Source organism: Pipra filicauda, unplaced genomic scaffold (assembly GCF_003945595.2).
Source record: "Pipra filicauda isolate LSUMZ 115617 unplaced genomic scaffold, ASM394559v2 scaffold739_size121030_pilon, whole genome shotgun sequence".
Classification (NCBI taxonomy): domain Eukaryota; kingdom Metazoa; phylum Chordata; class Aves; order Passeriformes; family Pipridae; genus Pipra; species Pipra filicauda.
The window spans coordinates 50,142-65,861 of NW_024104908.1; the positions used below are offsets into that span (position 1 = coordinate 50,142).

The 15,720-nt window shown below is 39.3% G+C and overlaps 1 protein-coding gene across 1 annotated transcript in view; it reads right to left on the minus strand.

The window, feature by feature from the left end:
• Window positions 1–289: 289 nt before the first annotated feature.
• The window catches only part of LOC120324874, a 62,606-nt gene continuing 47,175 nt past the window's right edge, over window positions 290–15,720 (minus strand). The window contains exons 4-5 of the mRNA XM_039389536.1: window positions 2,007–2,113; window positions 290–298 (exon numbers count right to left, since the gene is read on the minus strand). Coding sequence (XP_039245470.1) covers window positions 290–298; window positions 2,007–2,113 — 116 coding nt within the window. The remainder of the gene's footprint in view (window positions 299–2,006; window positions 2,114–15,720) is intronic.

The following is a 15,720-nucleotide window of genomic DNA, read 5'->3' on the forward strand; positions in this document are numbered from 1 at the left end:
CAGACTTCAGACTTCGAAATGAACGGGATTAATTTATTTATTTGCCACGATAAAGTTTCAAATTAGATGTTCTCTTTAGGAAGGAAAATTGCTTTGAAACTTCCTGAGGAGATCCAAATCTCTGCACGTGGAACGTGCACATGGTGTCTTGTGGAGGCTGTCACTGCACAGGCAGATTGCCATCGAAGCCCAAACAGGGGTAAACGAGATACTATTCTTGACTTGACCAGACTGCAAATGCAATTTTAGGCATTGCAAAAAATAAAAAGCCCTTAAACTGGGATCATCGTTAACTTATCTGAGAAAAACAGAAAGAGCAGCTGAACAACTTAGGCTGAAAATGCAACGGATAAACACAATCTGAAGGTAACACATTTCTCATCGCTTGAAGCTTCCATGGTTATGTTTGTGTGGCTCACACAAAACATGCTTTAGTCAAACATCTACTGGATTAAAGTACGGGGAAATAAGTAAAACTACTTATTTCTCTAATACAGGAAATTAAACTACATGTTCAAAAAGGGGGGTTTATATGTTCGTATTATCTAGAAAACCATGAAAAGAAGAAATCAGAACGAAGATATTCATAAACACTGAATAAAGCAATAACCCAATAGTTCTCTTGACAGCATTTTATTTTCTCTAGTCTTCTTGACAAGCTGCTGAAATAGAAATACCTTTTTCCTCATCAAAACACACTCTTGAGAACCGAAGTTGTCATCATTGAAGAAAACCATGCCTTGTAGTTCAGCTTGTAATTTCCTGATTTAAACTTGCTGAGGCACTCCTTCAAACACAAACCTAGCTAAGCCCAGTTAATCCAAGCAGGTTGTGAAACTAAGAATTTACAATGGCATTTTAACTTGTTGGCTGCTGGATTCTTCTCTGGGCAAGTTGCTGGAAAACAAAGTGAAAAGAAAACACGAAATTCCCTCGCAGAACACCCAGTAACCTGCTCATCCTCCAATAGGTTGTGGTGCACAGCAGCTTCAAATGCTCTACCAATGCTGGTATCAGAATAACTGAGCGCTTGTAACCTCATTTTTAGCTAGTTTTACAATGAATTCAGGATTTTAATCTGTCTTTCATATCAACAGCAAAGTTATGAAGGTTTGCAATGAAAGTTAATTACCATGTTATCACATGAAATGAAACATCTCTCTGCCTTTGAGTCTGTAATATGTGTACATGGTTAGAGACTTTCATGTTCAGGATAATTTGTGGAAAAATAACTTTTTTTTTTCTTTTTTCAAAAACAAAGAAAAAAGACTAAGTGTCATTTCTTTACACAGTGACTCACTTTAGGAGCAGAGGAACCATGCAGATACATCATTTTTGGGGGGAATTAAAGAAGATTTATTCTTAAAACAGAGACATCAAGTCTGTTCTCACACTCAAGTGAAGGCCTGCATTTCTGTCCTGCAGACCAATGTCAAGATCCACAATGTCAAGATCCACAATGTCTACAAGAAAACTGTTAGTACCAGGTGGATGGACAGATGGGGATAGCTGACATTCATTTTTAATATGAGCATTCCTAGAAGAAAAATGACTTCTGTATGCATTTTAAATACTGCTCAGGAACAGAAAGGCACCAGGTCTCTACATCCTCCCAGTGATGGCAGCATGAAATGAAAAAGGTTTTAAGGGTTTCTGCAATTTGGTTGGTTGGTTTTGTTTGGGTTTTTTTGAATCTGTCTTCCGTGGTGCAATAACAAACCAGGAGCATGTGCTCAGTCTTAGACTGACTGTTTCATGAATTTCTAAATTGCTTTAAGATAGACCTAAGTAAATAGTTGTTGCTACTGTATTCCTGCTCAAGCTTTGAGACCATAAATTATTTAGAACAAGAGCTCCCAAACATGTTTGAACAGAGCTTGCCACCAGAGAACACGAACAAAAACTGCTCACGTTTTTATCATCAAATATTATTAAGATAATTACATGAAATGAGTAAATACAGCATCAGGATAAGGGAAGAAGCAAAACAAGTCAAAGATACTTGCCTGGGTAACGAGTGGCTCCAGCAGCCTCTCCACTGTGAGAGTCCTGATTTCCAAACTTTTGGGGTCCCATTTCAAAATGATAGGTGATGTTGCAGAAGTCATACTCCCTGGAACAGACAAAGTTACACAACATCCATGAAAATTATTAGTGTAATATCCAAATACTGCATATCATTTAGTTAGAGAATAAATATATACATTCACATATAAAATAAACCTCCATAATTTTGCTAGTGTTCCTCTACTCCCAAGAACTCCCAGGTGCACCGTTGCCGTACTCTCTGAGGGCTTAAACATTTATATTCAGGATTCTTTTTCCTCCTGTAGCCCTTAAGAACAGATACTCCAACACCACAGCAGATGGATATGTCCTGAAGGAACTGCACCCCATGGAGGGTGCATGCAGGGAGCAGGTTTATCCTGAAGGAGCGCAGCCAAAGAGACAGAATTCAAACTGGTGCACGGGAAAAGTGTGAGGAAGGATGGGGAGCATGTAGGACTCCAGCCCCTGGAGCTGTTGGCTCATGGGCTTGGCAGGGAGTTTTACTTTAATAGAGATATAGGGGTTTTTTAATACCTCAAGATGGAGTCAAGAGAATAAACCACGGACTTGTTCCCGATGGATCTCTTTATTAATTTAGAGGAGCAAACAAGGGAACTTGGCCAAAGTTCAAAAGGACACCACACAAGCTACACAAAAATGTTTCACCACAATACTGACTCAGCATACACTATTAATTCACAACTCCTAAATCAAAATCCAACCAATCCATGACTCTTCAGTCAAGATCCAACAAATCCACAACGCTTAAGTCAAGATCCAATCCCTCCAGCTCCAAGCCACCCTGAGCATCAAGAAAGGAGCAAAGAAAGAGAAGCAGAGGGGGCAAGAAGAGAAAAGGAGAAAGAGGAAGAGACAGACCATAGAGCTACCACTGACACTTTGTAGAAGACCAGCTCTCACATGTCCAAGTGGCAGGGCTCTGACACGAGGCAAACACGTGCCTGAGGTTTTATCTGCTCTGGTCCCTGTGGACAACCCCTCCAGTCGGGGCCTCTGACCCACCACCCACTCTGGGCTTCCAGGTCGGTGTGAGGGCACCATCCTCACTGCCCCAGTCTGAGCTGGGTGAGGAGCTCCAGGAGCTGTGGGGTGTTATAGTTTTCCCAAGCTGCCTTTGACTGGCAGCTGCTCCAGAGTTTCCCTGTGTGGGCTCCAGGGGCTGCCATAAGGGACGTGACGCCATCCCCACCTCCGTGAGGTTGCACCTATCCCTTCCCCTTTCACACACACACACTCCCCACAAGGTGGTTCTGACCCAATAATCACTGACCTGGTGTCTAACAGAGTGTCATGAACCTACTGCAACCCCAAAATCCCCCTGTGCTGCTCAGAGTGGGAGAAGGAAGCAGAAGAGCCAGAAGTGGAGACTGGGTAAAAACTCAGGGCGGAGGAAGGTGGTTTAGATTTTGCCCTTTTCTTCCCTTGCAATCCCACCCTATTTTAATTAGCAATAAATTTTAAAATCATTTTCCCCAAGTCTGTTTTGCCTGTGACAGTGATTGGCAAATGATTGCCCTGACTTTGAGGTTTCCAAACCTATGAGGTTTCCATCCTATTTCCTCCCCCTGTCCCCTGTCAAGGATGGGGAGGGAGGAGCAGCTTGGTGGGCACTTGGCTGCCAGAAAAGGTCAGCCTACCCACATGTGGAATAAAACAAATTCAACAGCTCTGTTCATGGTTTTGAACAGAATTTCCCCACGTTTTTCAGCGTTTCTTAATGCTGCATCAAAAAGAGCAGAACTCATTTAAAACCGAAAAGGATTCTCCAGACCACCTGAGACTTAAAAGCTTAAACAAGGCCTAAAATGAAGGCAACAGCAAGTTGCTGTCAGGTTTTTTTTTTGTTTTTTTTTTTTTTTTTTTTTTTTTTTTTTTTTTTTTTTTTTTTTTTTTTCCATTTCAGGTTTTTATGCAATTTTCTAGACAGTTGACTTCATTTTTGAAATTCCAGGTACAGAGAAGCCCAGCTGTCAGGTTGTAAGAGACAACAAATGCACCTCATTGAGCTGGAAAGTGATTTTGTAGAGGTATTTCGTGACAGGCAAAGCCACATGTAAACTAACTTGTCAATAAAAAACAAGAAGACAGAAAAGTTTGATGAAAAAATGTTCATTTTAAGTAACTCTGGTTTAAATATTTACCTCTATTTTAAAATGAAAATTAAAAAAAAAAAAAGGCCAATGAGAACTCCAACAGGGAAAGATAATCCAATAGTATCACATTGGACATTGCTTAGGTGAGATTCAAGTCAAGCCCTCAGAATACAATATTCCAAAAGTTTTAAATTGTTTTCTCCAGAAAACTATGTTTAACCAACAAGGTAATTTAGGTAATAAAACGTAAAAATAAATAAATAAATACTCCACCACCGCAATTAAGTGAACACAATCAAAAGATATTCAGCTATTGCTCCTTGAATCACAATCCACTTCGTAAAGCTCTATTCAATAAGGTGCATTCTCAGGACTCAGCAACATTATCTAGTACCTACAAAATAGACTCTGCTGCTTTATTCAGGAGAATGTCTTGACTGATTACTATCAATCGAAATTAAAGTCTCTGCAAAACCCATTCATAGGCTGCAAAAGATTCTGTGACAAAATATTTGCTCAAAGAGAGGCAGATCAGAACTCCTTAATCAATGTATTTATAAATCACGTACAAACCCCACCCTCCAGGTCTTCTTATTTGCAAACACTCGGTGACAGAAATATCTGATAATATCCAGTGTGTGCTACAATCATTATTATTCAGTTTCCACCCTTCTGCAAAAAAATCCTTAGGTTTCATGTCAGTCACCCAGATGTGACTAAAGAAAACTGCCAGACAGTTTCTGGTTGCTCTAAACACGACTGATGTGGGAGCCAAGCCCTTTTTTGCAGCAGACAATATTTATTCATCTCTCAGAACCCGTTTCCTTTTTATATAAGGATGGTTGACACTCCAGTTGGCCTCTGGATTCAAAAAAAATAAGTCTGAAGTAGACAATTATTCTAGTCAATAATTTATATGAGTTATGACACTTTCAAATGGGTCACATGGTCTTTCTTTTTAATAAGCTCACTTTTCCCCACTATTACCATGAGTACTCAAACATACACTTGTCATAATAAAAAAGTAAATTCAAAGCTGTAGCACAATCCAAAGCCCACAAAAGCAAATTAATTTCAGTGGATGACAAGCACACAGGTGATACCAAAGATAACCTGGACAATCAGTTGTTACAATCAGAACATGGCCTCAGATTCAACCTTTACTACAAAATAAAACAAATATCCTTCAGAACTCAATATAAAAGGGTGAGCAATGCTTTCAAATACAAAAAGATATATACGAGAAAAAGCCTTATTAAAAACTCCTAAGATAGTTTTTTATTTGCAAGAAAATCTACCCCACAACAGCAAATAAGTAAAAACAAGTCAAATTAATGCATTTTCCTCAACAGTCCTCCAGCTGCTGTTGCAACAGCAATTTTAAATGACAAGACTAAAAAGAAGCTACCTGCCCAAGTGTGTGTTTATGAATAGATAGAATATTTCTTCCTTGACATATCTACAATGAACTTCCCAGACCAAAGAGGTGAACAGGGACTGCTCAGCTGGATAAAGGACAGGATGCTAAGAATATCTTACAACTATTTGACCAAATAATCCTCAAACAAGCAGCTTTAAGCACTCCAATGAAAACATAAATTGCTTCATAGCTTACACCTGGCTTGGATTGTGCAGTACCTGGGAGGAAGATAACCTCTGTGAGCAGAGGATAATGGCATCCCATAATATTTTTCATATAAAGATAAAAGCATATTATGGTAGAGAGAACATTGGCAGATGTAAGTAAAAGATTTCCTTTCCTATTACCTTCTAGACTAGACTGATACTACTATTTTCATAAAGAGCTTAATTTTTCTCTTTCCTCATTTATTGTCATACTGACCACTTAGTGTCATTTTTTGAATGCTCAGCAACATATTTAGGAAACCAATCCATTCCTCTTCCAAATGGGAAATGAGATTTCTTGTCTGAGTCCCAGCCTCTGTAATTCAGAAACGTGTACTGATTGTTCTTCGGGGTAAATCCCATGGAATAAAAATTCACTTGCTGATTTTATGACTGCAGAGTTAAGGAAACATTTTTAGCAGAAAGCTTCTGTGAAACTTAATCTCTGCTTTTCACCTGTTTTCAACAGGCTGAGTGTGATTATTAACCCTACATTTTAAAACTGATATTGTTAAATAAGGAAACTATGTCAATAGTGCTGTAATAATACTGCTATAGAAGTGTACAGACATTGCAGTCCTAACCCTGAAACCATCTCCACACTTTTTTCAAGAATATATTTAAGGAATTCTATTGCCTAACTTTGTTTTCCACCTTGAGCATGTGCCAAAATGTCTCTTTAAAGCTTTTTAGCTTTTCCTAAATACAGCAACAGAGAAATGTCTCTATCCAGTTCAGTAACGTTCAGTGCGAACATTTGTTCAGGCAGTTTGTCTTAAAAGCCTATCTGTAAAGAAAGTAAGTATTTACTTTAGTAAATGCTAACAAGCATTTACTTGAACAAGTGGAACAAGCAGATTCCTATATTAGAGCCAGATTCTGCATCAGTGGAATTCTTCATTTCATAACAGTCACCAAAAAATCTGACCCCACACCACCCCTATCACCAACCTTTTCACACAGCAGGACTTTACTTTTTTGGAACATTCTACAAAGGCAAACTATTCTGCACGTGGAATTGTTTGTCTGTCACACCACAATGTAATGTTTTCCTCTACAATAGATCCACTCTCCTTGTGACTGGCACAGACTGCATTCCCATGGTCAAAGCCGCTCCCAGGTGACAGCTCAGCTCATTTCTCTGCTGAAACTCCAGTGTAACAGTAAAGATATTTTAAATCTACATAAGCAAAAGCAACATTTTGCTGAAGCAAACTGATAATCTTTTAGAAATAGAAACATTGCCAGTCTTGAGCAGGCCTCCAGTTATGAGTCCAGCTCAAGTCTGCAATGCAGAACAGTGCAGACATGAAGGGCAGATGCTAAGCATTTCATACTGAATGAAGTAAAAACTCATTCTTCCTGACTCACAGCAAAGCTGTAGGATTAACCTGGTGGTAATACTAGATTGGCAGTGCTGGCAGCCTAAGTTTGTACTTCCAACCATCTATTTGCTACTGGAAGGCAAATAGTGTCATTAGTGTAAGAAGGATGTCCAGCAACGTAGAAAATCAGTAAGCTGAGAGGAGTCAAAAGGGAAGATAATAATGATTTAGCCCATGTTTCCAAACAGTAAATTTAAAATACTAAATTTAAAATACTAAATTTTTAATAATAAATGTACAATACCTAATGCTTCAAGGCATTTACATGGAGTATTAAAAGAAAAAAAAAGTGCTTTACAAATGATTCTACCCCATCTGTCACCACCTCAACTTGCAGTCCCCGTGTCCAGGCTAGCAGGGCACTTCCACACACTTTAAACCCATCTGACTTTCCAGCTCAGCTCTTCCTGTACGTTTGTATCCTTTGCCCTGGGCAACAGGGCTGTGGATTACACCAAGAACATAACCTGGTGGGCCACTAACTAATCCTACAGAAGGAAAACAAGTGTTCAGCCCCCCACCTGACTTTGGAACCACACGATGACAGCACAGGCAACAAGCCAAGCTCCCAATTCAGCAGCAGAGAAGGAGGGCAGGGCAGCCCCTCCAGCAGCAGCACGGACACAAACTGGTCTAGGGTGAGTTAGAAACTGAAAAAACAGTCTGTGATTCCTTAGTTCACATCCTAAGATTGAGAACCAAGTCAAAACAAACACCTCCCTGCTCGGAGACAGAATCCAGAATTCCTTACAGCAGGATACACAATCTCTTGAGACAGACACAGAAACAATCTCACTGATCTCACAGACGTTTATGTGCTTCACTGGGAGCTGGAAATCTAAATATGTAATGACTGTACCCTCGAGTCTGCCTTCAGAGCATAACAGCGTTTGGAGACGCACAAACTGGCTGTGGATTGCCTTGTACAGGTACAGGATAAACTGGAGCACAGGACCAACTAATTCAGATATTAGAAATACCAAAAACACACGCAGTCCTAGTGAGTTCACAACCTGGCTGACCTGTCTGGCAGAGGGCTGCAGTGACACATATATATGTGTGTATATATATATATATGTATGTATGTATGTATGTATGTATGTATAAATACCTGGTGTTATATATAGCTGAGAGATTCTGTTACCTTACATTTATCTGCAGTATTGAGCAATGCAGATGTACCTGTGCTCTGACCTGAGCAGCTGTAAAGTGTAGCTGCCAGAGCTCTGATACTCCAGGGTTATCCCGGTTTCCAGCACTATTCCCAACCCATTTGCCCATTCTCTGTCTCTGCTAACACAGGAATACAAATAGAGACAGAAGGGCAAAAAGCAGGAAAGCATAAGAACTGCAAAGCAGGGAAATAAAGGGGAAATACTAAGAGGACACACACTAACAATGAGGAGTAAAAGTGCAGTGGAAGAGGGAATAGAGAACATCCCTTTCTGCAGATAAAAGCACTTATCATTAGTCAATGACAGCCCAGAACAGCCTCCAGCAGATCTGGCTGAAACAATAGGAGTTCAAAGGGGCAGTTCCCATCACCTTGTTTAAAAAAAAGGAGAAAGAAAAAGGAAAGGAAAAAAAAAAAAAAAAGCAGTGCAGGATGGTTTGGAGGAGTGTAAGGAATATCTATCTCCACATCTGAACATCAACTTTTTGACATGCTTATTTCTATCATGAATGTGACTCTTCTCTCTTCTTTCCTAAAACTTAGGCAGGAAAAAACAAGCTGAAAACTAAACCTTTAGGTCCCACTCTCAAGCTTAACCCCACAGGGAATTTTTAATTTGAGCTTTTCTAGGCTCTCAACTTCCTTTTGGATTCACAGCCCTCTCCCCTTCCGCTAACCCTCCACCTCCACGGTGGGGTGAGATCCTGGTTTGGCCTCAGCTAAACAGAGTTCTTAAACGGAAGCAGCCCACGATGCAAACTCAGGTTTCTAACCATAAACCATCAAGAAAGGAGGGAAAAGGCCTTGGGGAGGGGAGGATTACCTTGGTAACAGAGCCAGAGGGTCAGAGCCCGTGGAGTGCCCCAACAGAGAAACGGGAAAGCTAAAAAAAGGCGATGACTGATTCACACTTTTCAGTCACATTAACCAGCTCAGTCTTGGAGGCAGCAGCCTACACCAAGACCTGACTTAGACGTGAGGGCAAATTGCCTCCAGAAATCCAAGAGGCCACCAAGAGCTCCCAGGGAAGGTGCAAGAGCAGCGCAAGGGGCAGAGGAACAGGGAGGTTCCACCCACACCCACCTGCAGCTGCTTCTACTTTCACCAGAAAGCGATAACGTGTTTCAAAATCCTGTGCAAAGCTACATGCAGTGTCCTAATCGTTTTTATCTACTATGTGGCTCAGAAAAATAATTCTACTTCAAAGGCTCACACATCTCCAGCTACATTCTGAGTGCCTGTTTGGGCTCCCCCACCATTCAACACTCAGGTGAAGTTTGCTACTGAGTAGACCCTCACTCCAGTGGGGTGTTAGATACAATGTCCAATCCTTAAAACACCTAAAATTCAAATGGTTGCTTCTCCACGAGTAGCCTGGTGAACTGGGGAGTTCTATCCCTAGGAAGGATGAAAAATAGGGTTGTTCGTCTGCTCTAATAAATACAAGGAGTGGAACGATGTGAAAAGTAATTTACTCCAAGATCAGCGCTCATAAAGTGCTTGAAAGCTGCTTTAAACAGCCATACATGAAATTCCTACATTCAAACAATTTATCTTGCATTATTTATATAAGCATGCTTTTTTCCACTGAATGACTTTTACAGTCAAGGTAGGGGAGTTTTCCTAAAAAGCTCAGCGAAATAGAAGATTTTAAGGAATCTGTACCAAAAGATTGTCACATCGCTTCTGCACAGCCGTAGATTTTCCCACAATTGGCTCTGTATTCACACAGCTCTTCAGCACCTCCTAATAAAAGTCATCTCACAGCTCTGGACGTGATCAAAGCCTCTGAGCTCCCTGCTGCTGGGAGGCTGGTTCATGTAGGGTCACACTGCAAGCCCAGAAAAACCAAAGGATTTGAAATCAGGTCCTCGGTGCAGATCCTACACTCTGCATTCTCTCTCTATATTTTCCCCCAAAATGATGCAAATTTCTACATTTAGCAACGTAATAACTGTGTAAGACATTTAGATTAATGGAGATATGATCGATTTACATAAGTGACCCTCCTTTTTAGTAATAAACCCATAACTTTTAAAAAGTTTCTTCAAGTTCTGCTCCTTCTTAAGGAAACATTAATCACATATCTTGCAGGAAAATAATAAAATAATAAATTTTTTTCACTGTATCTATTTTTTTGTTATTTTTCTTCACTGTATTAACCTGGCATTAATAATACCAGGCCATATTTTATAAAAGCAGAGAGGTGTTAAGAATATTTTGTTCAAACAAACAAACATGTTTGCTCCCTTGCAACACAGAATTTGTATCACAACTTCCAACGGTTCTTCCTTGAATTTGGCTCTAATCATGACTTTGCAAGCCTCTGCTTCTGCATGTAGGGGTCATCCTTTCACTGCAAGCATCCTATTTACAATTCCTCATACTTGGAAACTACAATTAACCTCACCTCTGCATTGCCCTGCAGCTGTTCCTCACTCCTCTGAAAGACAACTCTTTATTCCACAAGACCAACCACTGCTGCCTCCAGATGAAACAATTTACAGGTTTTCCTATGAAGAGTCAAAGCTTTAGGGGTTTTTGAGCTTTTTTTAGTTTGGTTGGCTTTTTAAGGAGACTGTTTCCCTGCCAGTTTCACTAGAATTGCAATACTGTAGGTTCCATTTCTCTACACATATTTCCCTTTCATTAAGTTTTAAATAATTATTCATGATTTTAATTAAGAGTTTTTTGCTCTTGTTCCTACAGGTGCATCACTATTTTCCTGAACTGAACAGAATCTTTTAGTTATCTGAACTACTACAGATACAACTGGCCCAAAGCCTGTAAACTGGCCCAAAGCCTGTAAAATTTTGCTGTGACAAACTGGATGAGAACAGTCACCCCCTGCCCTTGGAAAGTCTATAAGCTTCCATACAGTGGAGAAGGAGCTGTTCCCATTTCCCAGCTCCATAATTAACACACTAAATAGGAGCCCAATGGGAGCACAGCTGGAATTCTCCTCAGTAATTAATATTAAGGGTCATTAATAACCTCTTTGAATGTTCCCACCAACTTCTAGATGTTCACATTGTCTGGTATCTGCAGTTGTCCAGCTGTTCATCCACTGATTCTGAAAATTTCCTAAAACTCTTAAAGAATTTTATCATTTAGCCTTGTGTTCATCAAATCTGCTCTTTTCTTAAACATTTCACAGAAAGTTGCTCTATTCCTACAAAACATGCTCTATCATTCTGATAGAAGCCACATGTACCATTCCATAATCATTTACCACTAATCCAAAAAAAAGGACAAAGTAAAAATTTGCAATGATAGGCATATATTTTAAGAATAAGAACTAAACTGCTTAATTCTGCTTGATCACTTATTGTTGAGAATTTTTCTGACATTATTCTTATGCTGATGGATGCTTTAAACAGAGCACAATGCACAGGCTGCCATCTATGATTGTATCCACGAAGTTTTACCTTCCCCAGCTGTGTGTGTGTTCACAGGATTTGCCGTGGCTCTGTTAGTAGGGAAATCCTGAAACACAATGTGGCATAAGAATTGCATCACCATTATATTCTGAACTGATTTAATTGAATTAAAGATAATAAAGGTCTGTGTTTCCTATTCCTTCATTCAAAAAGGAGTGATGAAGACAATCATGGGACACATAGAATTTCTGATGTAAAAGATGCCATCAAAGCCATAACAGTGCAGATGACATCTTTAAAGATGATAACTTAACAGAAATAATTTTTTAAAAAGTAGATGTTTCTCCCAAAACTTACACACAACTTTGGAAAAAATGTCATGTAGAGAGAGACAAGACTTTCTAACAGTCCTGACCTCACCTTTTAATCTATCAGTTGGACTAATCTTGATTTTTTTCTTATTTTTCCTTAATATGCAGAATACTGAAGACAATCCAGAAAAGAAGCAAAAAAACTTGTGCCTTTGCTTGAAATTTGAAGACGGAATTATTTCAGAACAAGGCTGACAATTCAACATTAACCTCTTACAAAACAATGGGAAAAGCAGACACTTTAATATGTAACAAACTATTACATGGGGACGTCACAAAATTATAGTAGGTATATTTTAATGAAGATAACTTTAAAAATAATAAAAATAAAAAAACAGACTCCCCAATCCAGGCCAAAGTACATTAAAATCCAGTGAGAGAAAGGTGAAATTAAACAGGTTCTTAACAGAAATAAACAGCTTCCAAAGTATTTTTAAATAGGGAAAAACTATGTATGGGGAACAACTTGCAAGAACCTGGGATAGATTTTCTATCACTGCTGATTTTAAATTCAGAACTTCACTGTGTCACAGATAAGGATTAACCAGAACTGCCCTCATTAAAAGATACGGTGCCTGTTATGCAGGTGATTACACTGATCACATCTCTTCCTTCCAGCAGGCCAAGCTGGCAAAAGAAAAAAAAAAGCAAAGGATGGGATCTGGCTTCATTTCAAAAAGTTCTGTACAGCCAGTGAACACCTTGAAGGTCATTTTACAGTCCCTAAAAAACAACAAGGTTTCCAGATTCATGAGCTGCAGCAAGAACTAAACTCATCTTTTATGGAACTGAATTCCAAAACCCTGGAACTCCAGCAGTGAACACTATACAACCCACAGCACTACCTACCACTAAGATGAGAAGCATATAGATTTAAGAGTTCCAGTTAATTACAGATGTGCCAGAATGGGTCAGACAGGCCATGACATCAAGAGATTTATGCTCCATGACAACATAATTCTTATAAACTGGAAAGGCACTGGCACTGACTGGTACAATCCACTATTTGTTTAAGATCACCCATAAATACAGAAAACTGGTTGGTCACAGAATGAACAGGTGATTTGTTTTAAGCAAAAAGGTCTCCACCTTCAGCTAAAGGGATTATTTAGAGAATCAAGAGATTACAGAATCATGGAATAGTTTGGGTTGAAAGGGACCTTAAAGACCATCTCATTCCAACCCCTGCCATGGGCAGGGACGCCTTCCACTAGATAAGATTGCTCCAAGCCCTGTCCAACCTGGCCTTGAACACCTTTCCAGATGGAAAGATCACAGTGTAGTGACAGTTGATATTTACATCATACATACAGAGCAGTAGCATAAAAACTTACTATCCCAGTAGTTGATTTCTTAACCATAGCAAACTATGTTAAAGTTTCCTCTTCTATGTCTTATTGTAATACTATAATACAAAGCCAGTTTTCAAGATAGTAAATTCACTTTATTTGTCCAACACCCATGTCTTTAAAACCTTCACTGTTTGCTGCCAACACAACAATGCACAAACATTCCTGGGTTGTACTGAGGTCTTCGGGGTAGGATTAAAGAAAACAAAGCAGATAATTCAATAGTGACAAGTGTCATCACAGTTTCTCTTCATTGCACAGGCATGGAGAGTATCCAGTATCACCATTTGTCACCATGGGATGTTCAGTCTTCAAGCCTGAGTAGTTTTCTGTTTTGTTCACTGTATTGCAGTATCACCCAGTCAACAGGTGATTCTGCTGCTCCCACTAATCCACGGCATCCTATCACTTGTTCTGCTGCCATGTACAAAGCTCTCTAAGCTCATCCCTTGTGGCTGTTCTGTTGTTGTTCAGTTGGTTTTTATTACGTGTTTACATGCTACTCTTTAAAGTCCCTATTTGTCTTCACTAATTCCACTGTGTCACACTATTTTTTTTCTCAAAAAAGTAATTCTTACCCCTGCAGCTCCAGCTTTGTAATGTCTGAGAGCAGACTGATGTGGCTGTTTCTCATCTACTCAGCAACTCTGTTAATACTCTGGTTTCAGGATATCTAATTTATTATCTTCAGTTCATATTTTTTGCTTTCTGTGTAGTAATCATAACTAAACATGTTTTTCCCCCACCTATTCCATGAAGGAATCAATCATGCCAAGGACAAAGGAGAGTCTACTACTTCTACTACTTCTCTATTCATAGATTTCATGATTTATTCATTCCTTTTTTTTCTGAGATGTAATCCTGTTGTCCTCTTAACATTAATTTGGAGTCCACACCAACATGATCTGCAACACCTGCAGAACATAAATGGCCTTTCAGTAAAATAGCCTTTGTGCTTTTTAAAGGCCCAAGGTCTCATTTTCCAAACCAATTATTTACTCATATTCATGTTAACATCTGAAATATTGGGGGGCGGGGGGGGAAACAATAACAACAATAAAAATACCACACAACCTAAAAAACAAAACACAAGGGAAAAAAAACTCAGTGGCAAACCAAATTTGCAATTTTTTAGTTGTCATCAATTGGCATAGACAAGGATGTGCCAACTCCACCAACTAGAACTTCTACAGTCACTGTTCTAGAAATGTTTAGAATGTTTTTTAATTACCTGCTGCTATCTCTGATAGGATCACAAGTGAACACTTGTGGTCAATAAAATTAGTGTCCAGTCTAGATACACCTATAGTTGGTAACAGATGGAGCGAATTTCTCAGATTCATCACTGACTGTAATTGGGCCCTACATCAGCCACTACTCAGAGCCACATCTGCTTGTAGCTTTTCCTTCCATTAAGTGAACCAAAAACACTACAAAAGCTTTGAATTAGTAAAACTGGATTTTATTAGAACACAGCCTGGCCAACACCATAATGGAAATTCAGGGAGAGAGAGTCGAAATGAATCATTTCAAATGCGTCCTTCTGGGGTTGAGTTTTTCCTTCTGCCTGCTCTCAGCTCCAGCACTTTGTGGAGGTTTGTTGGGCAGCAACATATTTTGCTATGTCCTTGATAGCCTGAAAAGTCCATTTTCACACTGCTATAACACATCTGTCTGGGTGTCTATTCTTTACTCTTAAGAAAGCATCAGGTTTCTGGTAATGCTACAGGTTCTACACTCACTTCTGTATCTCATCCTGCCTTCCTGACCCACCATACACTTAGAATTCAAACCACAGATTGTTCAACTTTTAATTTTTTCCTTTACTTTCATGTACTTTCCCTCCCCTCTTCTGTTTCTGAGAAACCTGTTTACTGACAATAAATTAATTGATCTCAGGGCTGAATATCAAACTGCAAAATGCCAATCCACAGAATGCCATCATTCACCTGTTTCTCCCTTTTTCCTTCCTTCCAACCAAACAAAAAGCATAGGGCAGCATTGCTTTGAAGTTCTTACAATGGCAATGAAAAAGATAGATTAAATTTAACTTTGATAGATGTAAAGTGATAAAAAACCAGGAGAAAGGACCAGGCTCCTGACTGCATACATAATGATGGACTCTGAATTGGTTATTAAAACCCAGGAATGCAATCTGTGATTTGTAATAGCTTTATGTAAATGCCAGCTTAACACAGAGTAGCAACCAAAAATAAAGTGAGGAATTATTCTGAAAGGAAAAGAGAACAAACCAGAAAACACCATTATGCCA